The 20,302-nt window shown below is 39.1% G+C and overlaps 1 protein-coding gene across 4 annotated transcripts; it reads left to right on the top strand.

Annotated features, from left to right (window-relative positions):
* Positions 1 to 6,438: 6,438 nt before the first annotated feature.
* p2ry13 (purinergic receptor P2Y13) lies at positions 6,439 to 20,208 on the top strand. Of its 4 annotated transcripts, XM_054795299.1 has the most exons (6): positions 6,439 to 6,581; positions 6,824 to 6,854; positions 10,131 to 11,077; positions 14,278 to 14,477; positions 14,567 to 14,956; positions 16,017 to 20,208. In XM_054795299.1, exons 4-6 carry the CDS (start codon positions 14,298 to 14,300, stop codon positions 16,431 to 16,433), a joined length of 987 nt encoding a protein of 328 aa, XP_054651274.1. In that variant the 5' UTR covers positions 6,439 to 6,581; positions 6,824 to 6,854; positions 10,131 to 11,077; positions 14,278 to 14,297; the 3' UTR covers positions 16,434 to 20,208. The 4 variants fall into 4 exon arrangements, with proteins under 4 accessions (XP_054651274.1, XP_054651271.1, XP_054651270.1 ...); XM_054795296.1 differs by lacking the exon at positions 10,131 to 11,077; XM_054795295.1 differs by lacking the exons at positions 6,439 to 6,581; positions 10,131 to 11,077 and adding an exon at positions 6,601 to 6,745.
* The last annotated feature ends 94 nt before the right edge of the window (positions 20,209 to 20,302 follow it).

Raw genomic sequence — 20,302 nt, 5'->3', positions numbered from 1 at the left:
TATATGTTGTGTTAAGCATGTTCAAAACGAAGCCATTACCATGACCCATAAAGATCCAGCATTGTAAACAAATCATTGTCACAAAAGTTTGTTTTGCTCATGATACATGAACATCCATTTACAATCAGAAGGCTGCAGTTGTTCTTGTGATGCATACAAAACGGAGGCATGGGTAACACGCAGAGGTGGGAGAAAATCAGTGTTTTGCAAGTCTCAAGTCAAGACAAGACCGGTCCAGTCAAGTCCAAAGTCATAGGCTTGAAATTTTTCAGTCCTTATAAGTCATAAGCACTGCTAAGTGTTTACCAAATAAAATACCAGGACCTCGTCATTTGCGAGTGCAAGTGAAATTCTCTTCGGCAGCATGTCGACACATCCGGGTGTCCACTCTCCAGCAGTCTGCTGCTCACAGAAATGTAAGCCACACCCTTCTTGTTTGTTCTTAAACCTGATTGGGCATTGATAGATGCAGATTCTGTGAGAAAATTTGGTGTCTTGCTGGAAATGACGGATTAGCGGTCAAGTTAGATGAATACCTTGAATGGGGACACATTTTACTCAACACACATCAACTCAAATCCAAAGTCATTAAAATTGTCACTTGAGTTTGAGTTGAAAAAGCCAGCGAGTACACACAGACGAGAGCCTTCAGTCATGAGGGATGCCCCCTGCCACATCTACACATAGCCATCTGCCGTTTGACACCCCTGCACAACGTGAAGCTCCATTGTTCCATTGAAGGATCATGATGGCCCCCACTGGAAAACATTTCAGATGGGATCTCCTTGTCATGCCAGTAACGCTGGAAGCCATCAGGACCATCAAAGTTACGTTTTTTCTCATCAGAGAATAAAACTTTCTTCCATCTTTCAATGTCCCATGTTTGGTGCTCTCCTGCAAATTCCATCCATCCATCGTTTTCCATGCTGCTTATCCTCATTAGGGTCGCAGGGGTATGCTGGACCTATCCCAGCTGACTTTGGGCAAGAGGCGGGGTACACCGTGGACTGGTCGCCAGCCAATGGCAGGGCACATATAGACAAACAACCATTCACACTCACATTCATACCTATGGACAATTTAGAGTCACCAATTAACCTAACATGCATGTTTTTGGAACGTGGGAGGAAACCCACGCACACACAGGAAGAATATGCAAACTCCACATAGAAATGCCCAAGCGGACATTCAAATCCAGGTCTCCTGCAAATTCCAAATTACCAGTTTTGTGGCGCTGAAGGAGATGAGGTGTTTGAAGACCTTTTTTCTTCTTAAAAGCCTTCTCTGGCAGATGGGGTCTGATGGTTATTGGACTGCACTCGCCACCAGTAACAACCTTCATTTGGGCCGAGGATGGACTTGACGGACAGCCAATGGGATCCTCCGGCTTAGGGCCAATTACATTTTTTTGGGGGGTCTACCACTCGACTTTTTTGTTCCATAACTCTCAGGATGTCTCCCGAATGAGGAGAAGCGGCATAGAAAATGGATGGATGGATGGATGGAAGGAACCCTCAGGATGTTTGAAGAAGTTTCAAATGACTGTCTCACTGCGTCCAACCTCAGCAGCAACGGTGCGCTGCGAGAGGCCTTGCTTATGCAGCTCAGCAATCCCACCGCGTTCAAAGAGAGAAAGTTTTTTTGCCTTTGCCATCAAGACACTAAACACTAAATCACATTCAATCCACATTTTTACCAAGATTTTGCCTTTTAAAGGCTGTGCTCCTAAACTTTTGATCAGCTGATGAACAGCCTATTTCACTTTTTCTATGCTCTAACTACAAAAATATTCCATTTACAAATCACAAAGGAATCCTACTTTGCGAAAATTCACCAACCAACCAACCAACCAACCAACCAACCAACCAACCAACCAACCAACCAATTAACTGCGATAAACAAAGGATCACCGTACAGTGCTACAGTAGTAGAGTAGTCAGTGTACAGCTTGTAAAGCTAGGTGTGTTGCTATTGGAGACGAGTGAGTCAAATGTGGGTTATTAAAATGAGAGGGAAGCTGGATCTGACACCATATATAATATTTCTTATGTCATATTTCTTATATGACATGCGTGTTGGCTGCTGTAATACCAAAATTCCTGAACCAAATTTGTGTCTTGAGTTGAAAATGCTTGGGAAGCCATGTTACAAGGGATTCTCACTGAAGTGCAAGAATGATTACTTGCTGGATTTTTGTGCTAGGGGTTGGTTGGTTTGCTTATGTAAGATGCTCTTCTTAAGTATCTGTGTAAAAATGGACTTTCAGTGCAGGCACATGAGTGACGTCTCAGCATTGCGCCAACAATGTGTTTTCCGGCCATTTCTCATGAACCTTAATGTTTTACAGAACCACCCTGGGAGGAAATGATAGTTCCTTGTTATATCTAGTGAGAGCCTGTGTGTGTGTGAATGACCTGCAGTGCCCCCTATCACCAAGCAGTACACTTTGTTACAGTACAGTGCTGGGAATTGTCACTTTGTGCAACAATGAGAATGGAACGGGAACACAGCATATTGCACACACAAGCTACATAGTTGAACATTTTGCTGCATCATTTTATCCCAATGATGGAGATCAGGGGTGTCCAAACTTTTTCCAGCGGGGCCCACATAGTAAAAAATAAAAAGATGCCAACGGCCACATATGCTAAGAAGTTATAAATATATTTCAAGAAAAAAAAAAAAAAAATTCCCCCATTTTTGCAGTTTTTCTCCCAAATATTTGAAATTTTTACTTAGATAATCTTTGGCAATTTTTCTTTGGTAATATTACGACTTTATTCCCATAATAATTTGACTTTATTCTTATAATATTAGAACATTTTCCCCAACTTAATATTAAAAAAATTGCAACTTTATATTGTTTTCTTTGTTTCTCATAATATTATGACATTTTAAATATATGTAAATATATGTAAATATATCATATACATCGAGAGGAGCCAGCTGAGGTGGCTCGGGCATCTAGTCTGGATGGCTCCCGGACGCCTCCCTGGTGAGGTGTTTCGGGCATGCCCAGCTGGGAGAAGGCGACGGGGAAGACCTAGGACACGCTGGAGGGATTATGTCTCACAGCTGGCCTGGGAACGCCTTGGTGTCCTCCCGGTGGAGCTGGAGGAGGTGGTCGGGGACCGGGAAGTCTGGGCTTCCCTACTGAGACTGCTGCCCCCGCGACCTGGACCCGGATAAGCGGAGGAAAATGGAATGGAATGGAATGTAAATATATATATATATTTTTTTTTAATTACATTTTAACTCTATGCTACTAAAATGACAATATATTTCCTCATGTTATGACTTTTTTTCTTGTTAGAAAACATTTTGCTCTTAATATTTTGACTTGATTCCCGTCAAAATACAACAGTTTTTTCCATTTCTTCTTCGTTTTTTTTAATGACTATTTTCTTCGAAATAAATTTAAATACATTTTCCCTCATCATTATGACTTTATTGTCATATTTTTCATTTTTTTCTTGGAACATTATAACTTTTCCCCAACGTAATTTTACAAAAATGACAAACTTTATCCGTTGTTTTGTTTGTTTGTCATAATATTACCACTTTAAAAAGAACGCCTTCTTTTTTTCTTTAATAATTCAACTTTATGTTAGTAAAATAATGTTATTTTTTCCTCATAATATTAAGATGTTATTCTAAAAAGTAAGACTTTTTTCTCAATAGATTACTGTTATTTTGACTTTAGTCTTTTAACATTTGTGGCGCCCCCTATGGGTTGTGTGACTTATGGACAATTAGTTGCTAAGCTCCGCCCGTGCCCCTGCAAAGATGTTTTCCTTGACGGCGATCATTTCTTGCTCAAGCTCTACACATGTGCTTGTCAGGCCCCTAAAGGTGTGTGCCAAATTTAGCAAGTACATAAGAGTACATGAGAACGATGTGAGAAATTTCAAGTCAATCCGACTAATGGGGTGCAATATTATTCAGTGATATAGTATTTGTCCGAAAAATAATAGCACAGGCAACACAGAAGGGTGCATGTTTTTGCAAATGTTTGCTGTCTTGTGTACTTCTGGGGATTCTTAGGAGGTATTCTACAAAAGTGGCTCAACCATCCCAGGTTTTGCGCTCAAGCTGCAACTCAACAAAACCTAAATTCCCCAAACAGAACTGAACGGAACTTCGACGGTGGTTATCAACTTACTTTGTCAAGTCCGGTTTTCGGCTTTGAGGTAAGTGCGCGTTCACATGAAAGTGGGCGTTTGACGTCACACTTTTTCAGCCTACGAGTTACTTTTAAAATGACCAAGTCCCACAGCTCTACCTCCTACTATACAAATAGAAAATATTTATATTTACTACATTTATTTAGAAAAATAGCACATATTTCTATACGTTCTACATGTATATCAGGGGTGCACGCACCTTTTCACCATACAAATTAGAAGTCAAAATGATCTACCTCTTTCTATAAAACATCTAACCGGTAAACTTTGAAATACTATTGTAAATATTAATGATTAGTATTTCACATTCACATTTTCAAAGTTTCAAAGTAGTTGATATCATAATTCTATTCAATAATTCCTCAATAGTTGTGTGTGTAACCTGAGTACCGGTAATACAAAATAGCTACAGTACGTGACCTTCATTAGGACATACAGTTTATGCAGTTAGCATTGGCTATCACACATTAGCGATGATATAAAATGATTATGCAAAAGACAATGCAGCCGAAGTCACGGCAACACATTAAAAAGGTTTCAGCAATGGGCACAATTTAAATTCACCATGAAATAATCATTTAAGAAACGGAAGTGTATAAATCACGCATTTCTATAGTGGAGTTCAGGACTCAAGGCAAATCCATCAAATAATTGACATATTTTCTACATAACTTGCCGCTACAAGTGAACACATAACTTTTGTTATGGATATAGACATCTTCCCGCTGAGTTAGTTTATCCTTAATGAGAATAATAAAGATGAAAGTTGCATCTCTGTGTGTAGCTTGGGGGCGCAGGAACGAATCAGGAGGGGAGCTGACCGATGTCATATGACATCTACAAAGTTACCTTGGCAATCTACCGGGAGCTCGCGATTGACGTAATGGCACCCCTGCTCCACAGAGACCTTGGTGAGATCATTAACTGGTTGGCTCCCTTCTTTGTTTGGTTGTTTGTGTGTGAATGAGGCCACATTGTAAAGAAATTACAAGGTCTACAAGCGCTATATAAATGGTTTATTTGACAAGGGGCATTACTGCAGGTTCAAATCAGCATTTAATTTGTTTGCGTGGAAAGAGAAACATCAGACTCGACGAGGCGAATCCCTCCTGGCAGCGCTAGTACTGGCTTGATGTTCGTCAGGTCCGTCAGCACCTTCTTCAGCCTCTTGATTGTCGTCATCGGGCATGATTTGGTCGTAGAGACCTTTCGCCTTTGTCCTGATCATATTAGTGTCCAAACTGTCTTTTTCCTGCAATCAGCAATCCACAATGCCAATGCAGCTTCCATTTTCACAATTATCTTATTAGGCGGCGTTACCACACGTTTTGCTTCCGTATTGAAAGTTATTGAAGCAGTTTTGCGGATGTTTGCTTCCTCTTTCTTGATGTACCGCACCGTAGATTCCTTCACGCCATAATGGCGAGCCACAGATGCATAACCTCTGCCCTCTTTGATCATATCTAAAAATTTCACTTTGGTCATCATCTTCTTCTTCTTCCTCTTTGGCTCCCCGGAGGAAGCTTTCGCAGGGGCACAGCGCTTAGTCGGCACTGTAAGGGCTTAACTAATCAAAAAAAGTTATCGCGAACACAACACCAAGATACAGTATGCTAGAGAGTCAACAGCGTGGATGCGACTGAAATGTGTTACTCTTTTGAACGCAGATTTTTTTGAGAAGCCAAACTCTTTACTTAAATGACCCAGCAATTAAGAGGAGCTACGTTCCTCGTCACGGAAATCCGACCAGAACTGGACTCGAGAGACCAATTGGGGGTCACTATTGATATAGTCCACGGCTGATGGGGATGTCATACAACTTCATGTCAAAAAATCCCTTCAAGCTACCGTATGAATCGCTTCGGGACTACTTTTTAACCTTCAGCCACAATTTCCCCATCAGCCATCATTCCTGGTCCTCATCCAAGCCAGCAAGTCACACAGGAAATGAGGCCATCATGGTCTCAGAATATTCCATACAGAAACAGAATATTATGTAATAATAAATAATATAAATATAACATACATATACTTATAAATTACGAAATAGAATATATTTATAGAAGGTAGAAAAGCATCAGTTTTGCCCTATAATAACAACTCACACACTGGACACTGACCCACATTTGGTCAGCATTCTAACGGCCTAGAAACCACAATAACACTTCTGCTTTCAAAGTCTGATGTCAGCTATAAGGGGCAGGAGAGTGACGGTTCTTGGATGAGGGCCCCAGGACAAGCTCACAACGTTGGTCTATCAATAGTCAAATGGCACACAAAGAGAACCGACCTCTCAGGGGACAATTGGGACAGGAAGTGAGAGAGGAACGGGTCTTTCTCTAACAGGAAGCTTGGCAAACGCATTGGGCTTGAGACAGTAGCGCCAGAAGGTTCATTGTAAGATAACACACACACACACACACACACACACACACACAAACAAGTCCTTCAAGGACAGGAGTGGTATTTTGTCTGAAGAACGAAAGTAACTTGAGTGCATTTTCAATCGGGTTTCCTACGTTTGGCTAACTTCCTGCGGATAAGAAAGCAGAATCGGATATGTAACTTCTTCCTTATTCTGAAATATTGTGTTTTCCCCCCATCACTGCCTGATATGCTTATCTTCTCATGCTCCACAGTGTCACACAGCTGAGAGAGCCACAAGAAAAGGTAAGAATACATGATTTCATTCATGTTGACTTCTGGGAAAAGACTAAACAGCAGACAACGCTTTTTGAGGGGGTTACAATCCTAGCGTAAACATCTGTTTTCTTATCTCTGTCTTTTTATATTCTCTATATATTATATTCTCTCTGGTCTCAGTCAGTTCGATCATCTACAGTATCACTTGAAGACAGACGTTCTCTGAATCAAATTGTTAAACTGTCCAGTCAACTCCATGGTGAATCTCAGGTGTTTTCATCTCCCTGGAGAGTGGTGGCCAACAGTTTTGAGAATGACACAAGCGTTTGCTGCTTCAGTGTCTTTAGATCTTTTCGTCAGATGTTACTATGCCGTTCCCCAAGCCACTTGGTTATCACATTTGGAGCAGGAATTGTTCGTCACCGAACTGTTCTTGGATGGTCGGGAGAAGTTGCTTTCAGAGGTCGTTTTGGTACCATTCTTTTATACATGGCATTCATTTTCGGCATCTTCCCTCTGGAAGAAGGATTTTACTCCCAAGATGCAAGACCAAACAGGACAGATGCAGCTTTGTCCCAGCTGCCATAACACAACTGAACAAACTACAGTACAGTCACATCTACTTATTTATTTTGTACGCAATAATCACGGCGATGAAAGACAGGCAAAAGAAAGCAAAAGAAGAAAGGACTTTAAAAAATGACATCTAATTAAATTAATTTAAAAAAAATAAGTAAATTAGAAGAAGAATAACTAAATTAGAAGTGAATAAAATAAATCAACAGATGAATAATGATGATTAAATGAAATAAATTGCTTCATATTGAAATTGGCATACCTTCTAATTGATAAGTTATCGACTAATTTAATTACAACATTAAAAATAAAATTGTGTGCCCCGCCTCTCGCCCGAAGTCAGCTGGGATGGGCTCTTATTGGATGGATGATGAAGATGAAGATGGATGGATGAAAAATAACATAATCGATAAATTTTACCCGTACTGTGGTGTGTGTTACTGGGCTAAGGTGAGCAAATCAAGCGCTCCTTTTCTTCCCCCACCTTCCCTGAGCTAACAGGTAAACAATCATTGTGTGGGATTTCGTCACTGTTTCAGAGGAAGACATTTTGCATGTATCATATATCGGCACCGTGTATCTGCACCATATATCATATCTGCAACAAAACTTCAACAATCTTCCTCCCACATTCCAAAAACATGCATGTTAGGTTAATTGGCGACTCTAAATTGTCCATAGGTATGAATGTGAGTGTGAATGCTTGTTTGTCTATATGTGCCCTGCGATTGGCTGGCGACCAGTCCAGGGTGTACCCCGCCTATCGCCCGAAGTCAGCTGGGATAGGCTCCAGTATACCCCCGCGACCCTAAGGAGAAGCGGCATAGATAATGGATTGATGGATGCATGAAGTCATGAAGTCAGCCATGGCATTAAAACAACATTAAAAATAATGTTACCATCGTAGAGTGAAAAAAACATTGACTCCCATTCTGTGTGGAAGTGGTAAGTTTTGCATTCTTAAATTTAGAAGAAATAAGAATTGCTATCTGGTGATCTACTGGTAAGCTACTAACTGGTAGCTCGCTAGCTAGCGGCTGTCTCGAGTCCCTGCCGCATAATGGCGCGATGTGATGTAAACAATGACTAACAGGAGTGTAAAGGTGAGTGTAAAGGTGTAAAGGCGTGTTATGTTATTTCAGTGCTAAGGGGGTTCTAGCAATGTTAAAAACCCTAAATGGGTTAAACTATGAAAATATTCCATTTATTAACATTGAATCCTGTATTGTGAAATTCACTTATTGTGGTCGGGTCTGGAACCGATTAACCCCTATAAACTGTATCACGCTTTCTGCATTGTGCATTGCATGTTCCTTGAGCCGATGTGATCTTTAATATTTTTAAATTGAAAGACTGACATTGGTGAAAAAGAAAGAAAAAAAAACATAACTGGATTGTTTTAGTCTTAGTGTGGAGTACACAGTATCTTCAGTTGCCAGTGCTTCCTGAGTTATTCTAAGCTGCAGCCAAAGAACACAGATACCAAAACACCAAGGTAATGGGCAACAGTTTTTGCGCGTTGCTTGAACACGTTTTGGCTCGTCAAAACTCTACGATAAGACACATCACCATCAAATTGAAACTCTGCTATCAAAACTTAACAATCTGTTGTCAAAATGTCACTCTGGTGATAAAATGATACCCACTGGCATCATATGGCTCCACTTTCAGATCAGCTTTCCATAAAACACTGCGGTCTTTAGTTTTCACTGGTTTTATTCAGTTCCACAGATAGCACTTTTTCGTAACACCAAAAAAATGGACTACAGTAGTAACTCAATTAAAGGAAAACTTTCATCCGAAGTCCTTATGTAAGACATGAACACACATGTCCTTGTTTTTCTGTGCATTCTAAAGATATAAAAACAGATAAAAGGAGAGAGCTCATTACTGCACGTACTGGGACACATCTATTCTGCCTAATAAGCCTGCTATTAAAACACCTCCAAAAACCTCCAACAAGGTTTTACATCCATGCTGTAACCAAGTAGTAACAGGTACAGTCATGATAACATGTAATATTTACAGTATTTTGCCGTTATTTGGTCATTTTGAGCATTATTACAACTTCCTTCCTGGGCGCATTGATTTCACGTCGCAACATAGAAACAAACGCTACGCCTAGCATTCACTTTTCCGAACTCATAAATAAAAATATATAGCGTTACCTGTTGGTAGTGGCCTGAGGCATTGTGAGCTCGGCGCTGATGCGCTGCAAGCAAGTGTGTAGTGAAGGTAGTCGCTCGTCGGCTAATAGCTAGCCGGTGTGGTAAGGTGTCAATACGCCAATAACATAGTTCCATCCACGAAACAATGTTAATAATAATAATAACAAAGTCGCTGTATCTTGGTTTGATATACAGGTCATATTATATGTAAATGGAACATTGTTGGACTTTTTGGAGTTTTTAAAGGCGGAATAAGTATTTCCCATTATGGGCATTTTTTATCTGCTTCTTTTTTAGCTGTTTTTATATCTTTAAAAGCACAGAAAAGAGAAAGACATGTGTTCATGTTTCACATAAGGATGGTGGATGATGGGCAAAATTTTTAAAAAGTGCAGTTTTCCTTTAATGTCCACCCCAGTTAGTTTGTTTTTTTTAGCTTCGGTTAACATCTGAAAATTTTTGCAAAAATGTTGCCTTAGTTTGCGTTCACTGGCCTGGCTAGTGTGCAATATGACGCGCTTAACAAAGTGTTGTATTTGTGCTTGTTTTGTTTATGCAGTCATCTTGGATCACGCCCCAAGACGAAATCTCGCAACACCGGGTTCACCCTTTACTACAGCAGCCAGGATGACTTATGTCCATGCATTTTTTCATTGAGTGCGACAAACTCTCAATAAGCTCGTCATTATCTGTAATCGTGATGAAGGAAAATCCTCATTGGGTAGCCACTTAAGTATTCACTCTTCACACGCTGTGATTGGCCAGTCACACACAGCAACCGCCCCTCCCTAGACAGACTCTCTACAGCCAGAGAGAGGAGCCATGCCTGTCACTCTTTCACACACAGACACAAAACAGACAGCTCACGTTCTCTATTTCGCTGTATTTTGGTTTGTATGGTAGTTAGTTGGTAGACTTGTTTCGTTACGTACGCGGAAAAATACAGTGAACAAGGCTGACAGATTATTTCCCTGTTTGCCATCACTGGATGTTTGCATGGATCGCCAACTTCACACACTTCTCATTAAAAAAATAATTAAATAATAAAGTCTTACAGATCATTTACACACATACACTGTACACACACAGCTGAATAATAAACAATAAATACAGCAACTTCTGATAAATCCATGTCAATTTTAGATATATTTAAGCCCCACCCATTTCTGGTTAAACCACGCCCACTTCCGAGTACAGATACAGATACAGGTAGTGGAGCTGTCGACTGACCCCCAATATGCAGAGACAGACAGCGGTGGAAAATAAAAGTCTTTTAATTAAGCAGGGATAAACAGAAAGCGACAGGTGTTCTTAGGTTGATGAATGCCAACTGCGATGCCCGTGCATGTAAGGCCTAATTTGCATTGCCTATTATTTCCTATATAAGGTCAAAAATGTGCCGTGCGCAACAGGCAGCTGGAGGCGGAGATGGCAATGCGCAAGGGCAAGACTGAGGAGCAGCTGGACAACAAACGAGAGAAAAAGTTAAATTCTACAGAAATAGAGGTGCTTTTACAAGGAGTGAGCGAACACAAGACCACCTTATTTTCACGTGTATCCACCCGTCATCAGGCCATCCAAAAAGAGTCGGCATGGAGCACCATTACAGGAAACATAAATGCCGTTTCCACGGAGAAACGCACCACCGCAGAGGTTAAAAAGAACTGTTTTGACTTAAAATAGACTAAAAAAAAAAAGATTGGACTGCACCGGAGGGATCTGGAGGAAACGGGAGGCCATCAATCAGAAACCAAACCATTTCGGAAACTCTAGAAAATATTTACACAATCATGATGGAAAAATAAAGTCAAAATACATAGTTTGTGTGTGACAATGTATTTTTTCTGTGGTTACATTTGATTAGACGCTGTCTAATTAATACAGCAGCCCCGTGCTCTGGCTCAAGACGTGGCTGGGGGCGCATGTCGTTATCTGGGGGTGCTCCGTGCGCAATAGACACACCGCGTTTCATTGCGATGTTATTCTGATGACCCTGCACACCTGCAAGAACAGAGAGGGAAGCCTGAAGCGGGACATCAAATATTCGTGGCTTTCAGCAAATAAATCTAATGGTCCTTTACATTCTCTCTCTGCGCAGCGCACGTCCAGCCAGCTACTTTTTTTTTGATGAATTGGGATTTGAATATATATTTATCGATGGAGTATATTTTAGTTGTTTTGATGATAAATAATTGTTGGGATATTTTATTTGCACTACATTTTTTTAGATCAGGTTGCAAAATCCATCATGAGGGCGATTGCGCATTGAAAGTGCAAGCTTTGCTTGTGCGTAAGAGTCCTCCTGAGCGTTCGTAGAATTTGTTCTTAGATCTAAGAGCTGTGAGTTAAGAACACGTTTCGTGAATGCCAAAAATCTTCATAAGAAGGCTTTAAGAACACATTTGTGCGTAAGAACGTTTCGTGAATGAGGCCCAATGAACGCATTGAATTGCATTTGCTGCCAGCTGTGCAACAAACCCCTGGAGTGAAGCGGCTGCAGGAAGTGCAGCACACCAAAATAAGAGTGCAGGACAGGAAGTGCTCGCTCCTGTCCTGCGGAACATGACAGTACTTGCTCATGATGTTGCATCCTTTCTGTTTTTGTTGTTGGCATCCATTGCTCCAAAAGAAAATAGCTCACCAGTTCCCCGCGAGCTCTGAATGAGTGTGACAGGTGTTTGTCCACATGGTGAGTCACTACATTCTGAAAACGAGAGATTTTCTTCATGACGCTTGTGCCAAATGCAGAGAATTGTGTGCAGTGTGAACAAAGTGTGTTTTAGAGTTGCAGTTTGAGTGTGAAGCAGGAATTGTGCTTGTAGTTTAGCGGAATTAGTTCATGAGGTTGGTTGAATTTCATGAGTTACATGTACTGGTATCGCTGTGTAAACAATTGAGGACAAACTGCTAAAATTAATTAAACTAATATTTACACTCACTGGTCACTGCATTAGCAAAAAAAATAAAATGTTGATGTGAATTTGGGCAGCAACTTCCATCATTTTTATTGCTCACATATTGGCAATCTAAATTCTGCTTTTTTCCTACTCCTTGTCAGGCATGTTGAATTGTGCAAGTGTAATTCATTATATTCTGTCCCTTAGTGTAACTTTGTTAAGCATGTTCAAAATAAAGTAGGGGTGCAGGGCCGATATGAGGAATTATGACATCATACAGATAAATTCAATAAAATAGCTTAGATAACCAATCATTTAAAAAAAAAACGCTCCAGTGAGGCGAGATTACCAGTGCTGTGCTGGTGAGCAAATCAAGCGCTCCTTGTTTCTCCTGTCTGTGACATTGACGGCCTGTCGTAATTTCCCCTGAGCTCACTTGTAAACGTTCACTGTTTCAGAGACATTTTGAGAGACATGCTAGTTGTACCAATTGCTTCGCGATGAGGGGGGAAAAAAAACCCCATTGAGCACACAAAAACCTTTATCAGCCACCTGAAACGCCAGCATCACACCGCCTGCCCGGTGCGTGTGCCCGAATACAGTGCAGAAAGAGAACGCCTGAAATAAAGACAGAACATGAGCAGTTTATTACACCTTTGCAAAGGGACAACATCCAGAGTGCCATGGCGGTTTGCAGATGTCTGGCCAAGAGCGGCTTCCTGACGCCAACCCTTAGACTTCATCGCATGCAAATGAATTACATCATAAAAGAAACAAAAGTGCCGGTTCGTCTGGGGAGAGAGCGTATACGAAAGAATCATACTTCCTCAGACCCTTAGGTTCAACGTATGTTTCCTGGACCCCCTGCTAGCTTTTATCATGCCAGCATGTTACAGGCAACCTCCTGCTTAAAAAGCCAAACGTTAAATCGAATGCAAGATGTGCTTAGATACAAGAATTCAAACTCTGCAAAAAGTTCTAAAAATATAATAAGATACCGGTAATGTGTTACCTAAGTTATACCTGTTAGCTATACATTTTCCCACCACATTGGGCTCCGCTGTTTACTCTGGTTCTGGTTTTAAATCTAAATTTAAAAAACTGATTGGTTAGAGGTAGAAGCAGAAAGTTATTGTATCTAAAAACAATATTGTGCATGTCTAAAATAAAGTAAACCGTTAGCATGATTAATGCTTATCCGACAATGTCAATCCAAACCAAGCAATATCATCTTCGTAAAGGCAGGATTTTGATTACATATTACATATTACATATTACATATTACATATTAGTTCGACCAAATGATTAATCTTCATTTATACTACAATCTGACATAGATTGTGTAAAATAAGCAAAATAATCTGACTTTCCAAAACCACCGAAACAAGTAAATTAGTGTTTTGACCCAATTATCATTCCACTGACTGCCGTTCATCTCTGTGTGGAGTTTGCATGTTCTCCCCGTGCGTGCGTGGGTTTTCTCCGGGTACTCCGGTTTCCTCCCACGTTCCAAAAACATGCATGTTAGGTTAATTGGCGACTAAATTGTCTGAGTGGTATGAGTGTGAGAGTGAATGGTTGTTTGTCTATATGTGCCCTGCGATTGGCTGGAGACCAGTCCAGGGTGTACCCCTCCACTCGCTCGAAGTCGGCTGGGATAGGCTCCAGCATACCCCTGCGAGCCTAGTGAGGATAAGCGGCATAGAAAAAGGATGGATGGATGGATGGATGACTGCCGTTCTAGCACTGTACTGTATATCATCTTTCTTCCATTTTTCATACGATCCCTCTTTTTTTTCATCAATCTAGGTGAGACCAAAGCCCTGAAGATGAACACTTCGCTGACTAATGCCTCCAGTTGTGTTTGGAGTACCAACGTGAACGAGGTGGTGTTGCCCTGGCTCTATAGCGTCGTCTTTATAGTCTCCCTGGCAATGAATTCAGTAGCTGCATGGATCTTCTTCAGCATCCCCAGCACGTCAACGTTTGTGGTCTTTTTAAAGAACGTGGTGAGTTTTTTTCCCTTTTTAACATCACACACTGTTTTGCGTGTGAGAATTGTTGGAAAGCGCTAACATGGGGTCTTTGAACCGAACAGGTGGTGGCTGACTTGCTGATGACGTTCACCATGCCTCTGAAGATTCTAAGCGATTTCGGTCTGGGTCCGAGTCACCTGAGGGCCATCTACTGCCGTTACTCTGCCGTCATCTTCTACATGACCATGTACATCAGCATCGTCTTGCTGGGTCTCATCAGCCTGGACCGCTACCTGAAGATAGTCCGGCCCTTTGGGAAGGGCACCCTGCAGCGCGTCCGCGTCGCCCAAGTGATCAGCGTCGTCGTCTGGATCATTATGTGGTTTTCCGTATTCCCAAATATTATTCTTAGCAACCAGCCACCGCGCTACTCTAAAGGACGAGTGAAGTGCGCCTCCATGAAGAGCAAGCTGGGCCTGCAGTGGCATGAAGGACTCGGCTACTTCTGTCAGGTATCTCCTAAAACATGGCTAGTCAAGTAAATATTTCTGGGGGGGCACATTTTCACAAACTCAGAACCACAAGTCAGACTTCTTCCTTCACTATTGCTCTTATGTTATACTGCATGAAGTTGATGCAAGACTTGAAATGTTTACAAGCGCTACGTTAACGTAGGGGGTGTAGGGGTGTCCAAACTTTTTCCAGCGAGGGCCAAATGGAACAATGAAAGGATGCAACTTTGCCACTTTGATATTTTGTAAAGCAACACATGTAGATATGCTAAGAAGTTATTATATTTCAAGAAAAAAACTGCATCTCAGCTTTGTCAGATAGGTGCTGTCGTTTTTTTTAAATGTTCCAAATATTTCCACTTTTTTTCTTAAATAATCTTTGAATATTATGAGTTTATATCCATAATATTACAACTTTTTTCCCCAAGTTAATTTTCCAAAAATGTCAGCTTTATTTTGTTTTGTTTGTTTCTCATAATATTACGACTTTTAAATAAGAACATATTTTTCAGATTCAACTCCATGCCACTAAAATGATTATTTTTCCTCATAATATTACATTTATTCTCGGAAAATTGCCACTTTTTTCCTGTCAGAATACAACTTTTTCTCTTCATATTTCGTCTTCATTCTTGTAAAATTCCAGCTGTTTCTTTGCATTTCTGCTTTTTTTTAAATAAATTTTCATCTCATAATTATGACTTTATTCCCATTTATACTTGTGACATTTTCAGCAATCAAATTTTGCAAAAATGTATGTTGTTTTGTTTCTCATGATATTACAACTTTAAAAAAACTATTTTTTTCTGTAACATTTCAATTTTATTTTTACTAAAATGATGTTATTTTTCCTCATTATTATTATTATTATGTTATTTGTGTAGGATTACATTTTTTTTGTTAGATTACAGCTTTTTTCTATTAATATGTTGACTTTATTCTTTCCATCCATTCATTTTCTATGCCGCTTCTCCTTTATTCTTTTTTAAATTATATTTGAGATGATTTTTTTATTAGACTATATCAATAATTGAATGATTATTCTCATATTTTCCTCCAGTTGGTCTTCTGGGGAACGCTGGCCTTGATGGTGTTCTGCTACACGTTCATCAGCAGGACAGTTTACAACTCCTACAAAGCCTCAAAAAGCAGCTCTCCGGAAGCCAGTCGCAGAACCAAGGCCAAAGTCTTTGTGGTGGTGGTCGTGTTCTTCATCTGCTACGCCCCCTACCACTTTGTACGCGTCCCCTACACCCTGTCCCAGACCCGGAACCTGAGTCAGCCTACCTGCTGGGCACAGAAGGCGCTGTACATCACCAAACAGGTCACACTGTGGATGTCCGCCTCTAACGTGTGTCTGGATCCGCTCATTTACGTCTTCCTGTGTAAAATGTTCAGGAAAAGACTCACAGCTACGATCAGCCGCAAGCCTCCCCACAAGGTGGAATCCCCCACTGTCACGTCCACACAGCTGTAGGTGCACAGCAACAGGCGGGCAAACGGCGGCACGTCAATACGACGCACCGGGACTCAATCTATAACTGTAATCCGGTCACATGATCCATTTTCATGCTCGGAAGGTGATTGAAAAAATGCTGTAGGGTAGACATGCTGTCCTCTTCTGATAAAACTGCCACTTTGGCAGCATCTATGCTAATATCTCCGCAAAGGATACTGTTTCATCTCACATTCACCCCTCACACTTCAGCACTCATGTTATTAAAGTATATACTGTAGACTAGTCAGTGTACAGCTTGTATAGCAGTATAGACTTACTATCCACTGAAAATGACCATTATTGTCTAAAGCAGGGGTGTCCAAACTTTTACCAGCGAGGGCCACATCGTGAAAAATGAAAAGATGTACCTTTGCCACTTTGATATTTTGTAAAGCAACACATGTAGATATGATAAGAAGTTGTATATATTTCAGGAAAAGTGCATCTAGCCTTGTGAAAAAGCCCGTTATTAATATCAACTTCACTCTTTGCTCTTTTTTTAAATTTTTGCTGTAGTTTTTTAACAAATATTTCCACTTTCTTCTGAAATAACCTGTGTAATTTTTCTTTCCATGACGTCATGACTTTATTCCTGTAATTTGAATTTATTCCCATTTATTACCAATGAAAAAAATTACAACTTTGTTTTGTTTGTTTCTCATAACATTACAGTTTTAAAAAATAAGCTATTCGACTAAAATGACATTATTTTTCATTATATTCCGAATTTATTCTTATAAAATTGTGCCTTTTGTCTCATAAGAGTTCACATTTTTCCCCTAATTATTTTCATAAAATTACAGCTGTTGTTTTTTTTTTATTATTTTCTAACTATTTCAACTTTGTTCTTGCAAATTCTCATAATTATTAATTTATTCCAATAATATTTTGGCTTTATTCTCACCAAATTATAACCTTTTTTCTTATTCCAACTTTATGCTACTAATATTACGACATCATTCTCGTAAAATTACGACCTTTTCTTGTTAGATTACAACTTTTTACAGCTATTTTAACTTATTCTTTGTAACATTAAATTACTGCTGATGTTTGATTTTTGCTACTTTTTTTCTTGTTAAATTATAATTTTAGAATGTGCCATGGGCTAATAAAAAAATCAGCCGTGGACCACAAGTGGCCCCCGGGCCGCACTTTGGACACCCCTGGTCTAAATAGCTGGCAACACAAGTGAGAAGCATGGCAATCAATAAATTAAATGTATTTCTTAATATTGTTGAATTTGGCATCATCTCTGATATGATGGACTTGTTATTGTCAATGGTTGTTAACTTCAAGTCTTTTTGAGTTGCGTCTTTAATTTTCTTGTTTTCATCTTTAGTATTTGCCCATTTCCTTGATGTTTTTGGCAACAAGTGCTTTAGTTCCTCCATTTAGCTTGATGTAGATTTGCAGTTGGCACTTTGCCTTGAGTTTTTCTCCTGTTTCCTTAAGTTGCGTGCTTTCTTGGCAATGTCAGCATTGCCTTGCTCCTGCCAGACATTGGAACGCATGAATCGATGTTGTTCACATCTACATCCACCCTCTTTGACTGCAGAAAGTTGGCCACCTGTTGCTCTGTTGAAGCAACGTCCCCTTGTTCCCCTGCTTTGTTATCAGAGACCTGCAATAATGTGGAGTAATGTGGAGCCCAGTAACAATCACATTGTTCCTGTGTGCAGACTCGAGATGCACGGTGTCTTTTTTTCCAACACACCGATAACTTTATGCTTCTCAATATCACTTCCGATACTTTGGCAAAGCAATGGTTTGGGAAATAAATAATGCACTACCAAATATAATAAAATAAGATAAGATTAGAATTGTCCGATAAAATCGGTTGATTTTGGAATCGGAAATTGAGAGTTGAACAATATTGGCATATCGGTTATCTGCAAAAATGCCATTATTGGACATCCCTAGATAAGATATATAACAAGATAAGATAAGAAATAACAAGATAGATAACAAGAACTCTTTAAAAATAATAATACAAAATTGAAAGAACAAAGTAAAAATATTTAAGAAAAAGTTGTAATTTAACAAGAAAAAGTCATAATTTTATGAGAATAACGTAACGGAAAAATAACGTCATTTTAGTAGTATAAAGATGAAATATAGCTCGAACATTGTTTTTATTTTTTTTAAGTTGTTATAAAAAGAAAAGCAAACAAAAGAGCAAATAAAGTTGTAATTTTTGAAAAAAAAGGCTGCGGAAAAAGTTATGATGTCACAAGAATAAAGTCAAAATATTCAGAGAAAAAAGTTGAAAAATAGTCACATTTTTATGGAAATAAACTCATAATATTATGAAGAAATATAATGTCATTTTAGGAGCATAAATATGTAATATTTAAGGACAAATTTTTTAATTAGCCTGTGGAAAAAGTTATAATGTAACAAGAATAAAGTCAAAATATTAAAAGAAAATGTTGTATTCTAACAAGAAAAAAAAACAATTTAACATGAATAAACTCATATCAATTTTACTAGCATAGAGTATTAAATAAATATTAAAGAAAAATACATTATTTTTTAAAGTCCTAATATTATGAGAAACAAACAAAACAAAATAAAGTTGTAATGTTTGGGAAATTAGGTAAAAGAACAATTAAGTAATAGAGTCAAAATATTTTTAAAAAAATTATTTATGAAGATTATTTAAGAAGAAAGCGAAACATTTGAAAAAATAAACAAGCAAAAATACGTGAAAAAAGAGCAAAGTTGATACTAATAAGAGGCTTTTTCACCTACTGTATACCAAACTGAGAGAAATAATTGAGATGCAGTTTTTTTTATATATACTGTATAGCTTCATAGAATATCTTAAATATCAAAGTGGCCCTTTCATCCTTTCATTTTTCACTGTGTGACCCTCACTGGAAAAAGTTTGCTATAAACTCAAAAGTGGGTCATTTTAGTCTAGATCAGCACTACATTGGATACTTACAAGCAGAGTCGAAAGGAAAAGTACTTCCCACTGACACAATATCATTATTAAGACTGTAGACTTTTTAAAATTCTATATATATTTTATCAACACAGCGCCATTGAAATTAGATAATGTCCAGCTGCTTCTCTTGAACACGCATCTCTCCCAAATGTGTGAAAATATTGATACTGTAATATGAGCAATGATACCAATACTGTATCAGAAATGTTGGTGTGACTAGTACCGGTGTATATTTTCCTATTGCTCTGTCCTTTACTGACAAAATATGATTTCTTGATTGAGTTTCACAAAACTTTGTGAACAGCTACCACTCATGTTACGGTTTGTGATGCTGATATTTGCGCATATTGGCAGGCGACGGAACGATCTGTGGTGATGTTTCCTTCCTGGCTAAAAGTCTATATGTGCTTGTAGACCAACATGGTCAGGAGGCTGCGCTTCATGCTGAGGTTATCTGACACTTCATGGGTGTCAAGCCCAGCAACCACAGGATGTACATATCACATGCTTAATGGAAACCACAACAGACACAGTGAGCAGGTGACAAAGGCTGCGTTCGCACTTGTGTTTTGGTAAACATTTTGATTGATACTTACATATTAGATATTATAGCCATCCCTCGTCACTTCACTTCACGCTATAACGGTATTTCTAAAATATATTTGGAAAAATATATCATATATCATATTAGTGAAAACAGATGGACATATTATACAACATATGCACATGTTTTTATACAAATTAAATACAAATATAAGGCATTCAGAAGACACATTCAAAGACGTTAACGTAGTATTCCACACTGGTCCCTGTACTGTTACTGTAGTATTAATAACATTTTAATAAAATTAATAAAATCTTAAAGAAAAAATGCACTTTTGGGGGGAACTTTGTCCAT

Source organism: Dunckerocampus dactyliophorus, chromosome 12 (assembly GCF_027744805.1).
Source record: "Dunckerocampus dactyliophorus isolate RoL2022-P2 chromosome 12, RoL_Ddac_1.1, whole genome shotgun sequence".
Classification (NCBI taxonomy): domain Eukaryota; kingdom Metazoa; phylum Chordata; class Actinopteri; order Syngnathiformes; family Syngnathidae; genus Dunckerocampus; species Dunckerocampus dactyliophorus.
This window is presented reverse-complemented; position numbering and strand designations above follow the sequence as displayed.

Coding starts and splice junctions, on each gene's coding strand:
- p2ry13 (XM_054795296.1), top strand. CDS start 14,298: ATGAACACTTCGCTGACTAATGCCTCCAGTTGTGTTTGGAGTACCAAC. Junction 14,478..14,566: donor TGGTCTTTTTAAAGAACGTG/GTGAGTTTTTTT, acceptor TGAACCGAACAG/GTGGTGGCTGACTTGCTGAT. Junction 14,957..16,016: donor GACTCGGCTACTTCTGTCAG/GTATCTCCTAAA, acceptor ATTTTCCTCCAG/TTGGTCTTCTGGGGAACGCT.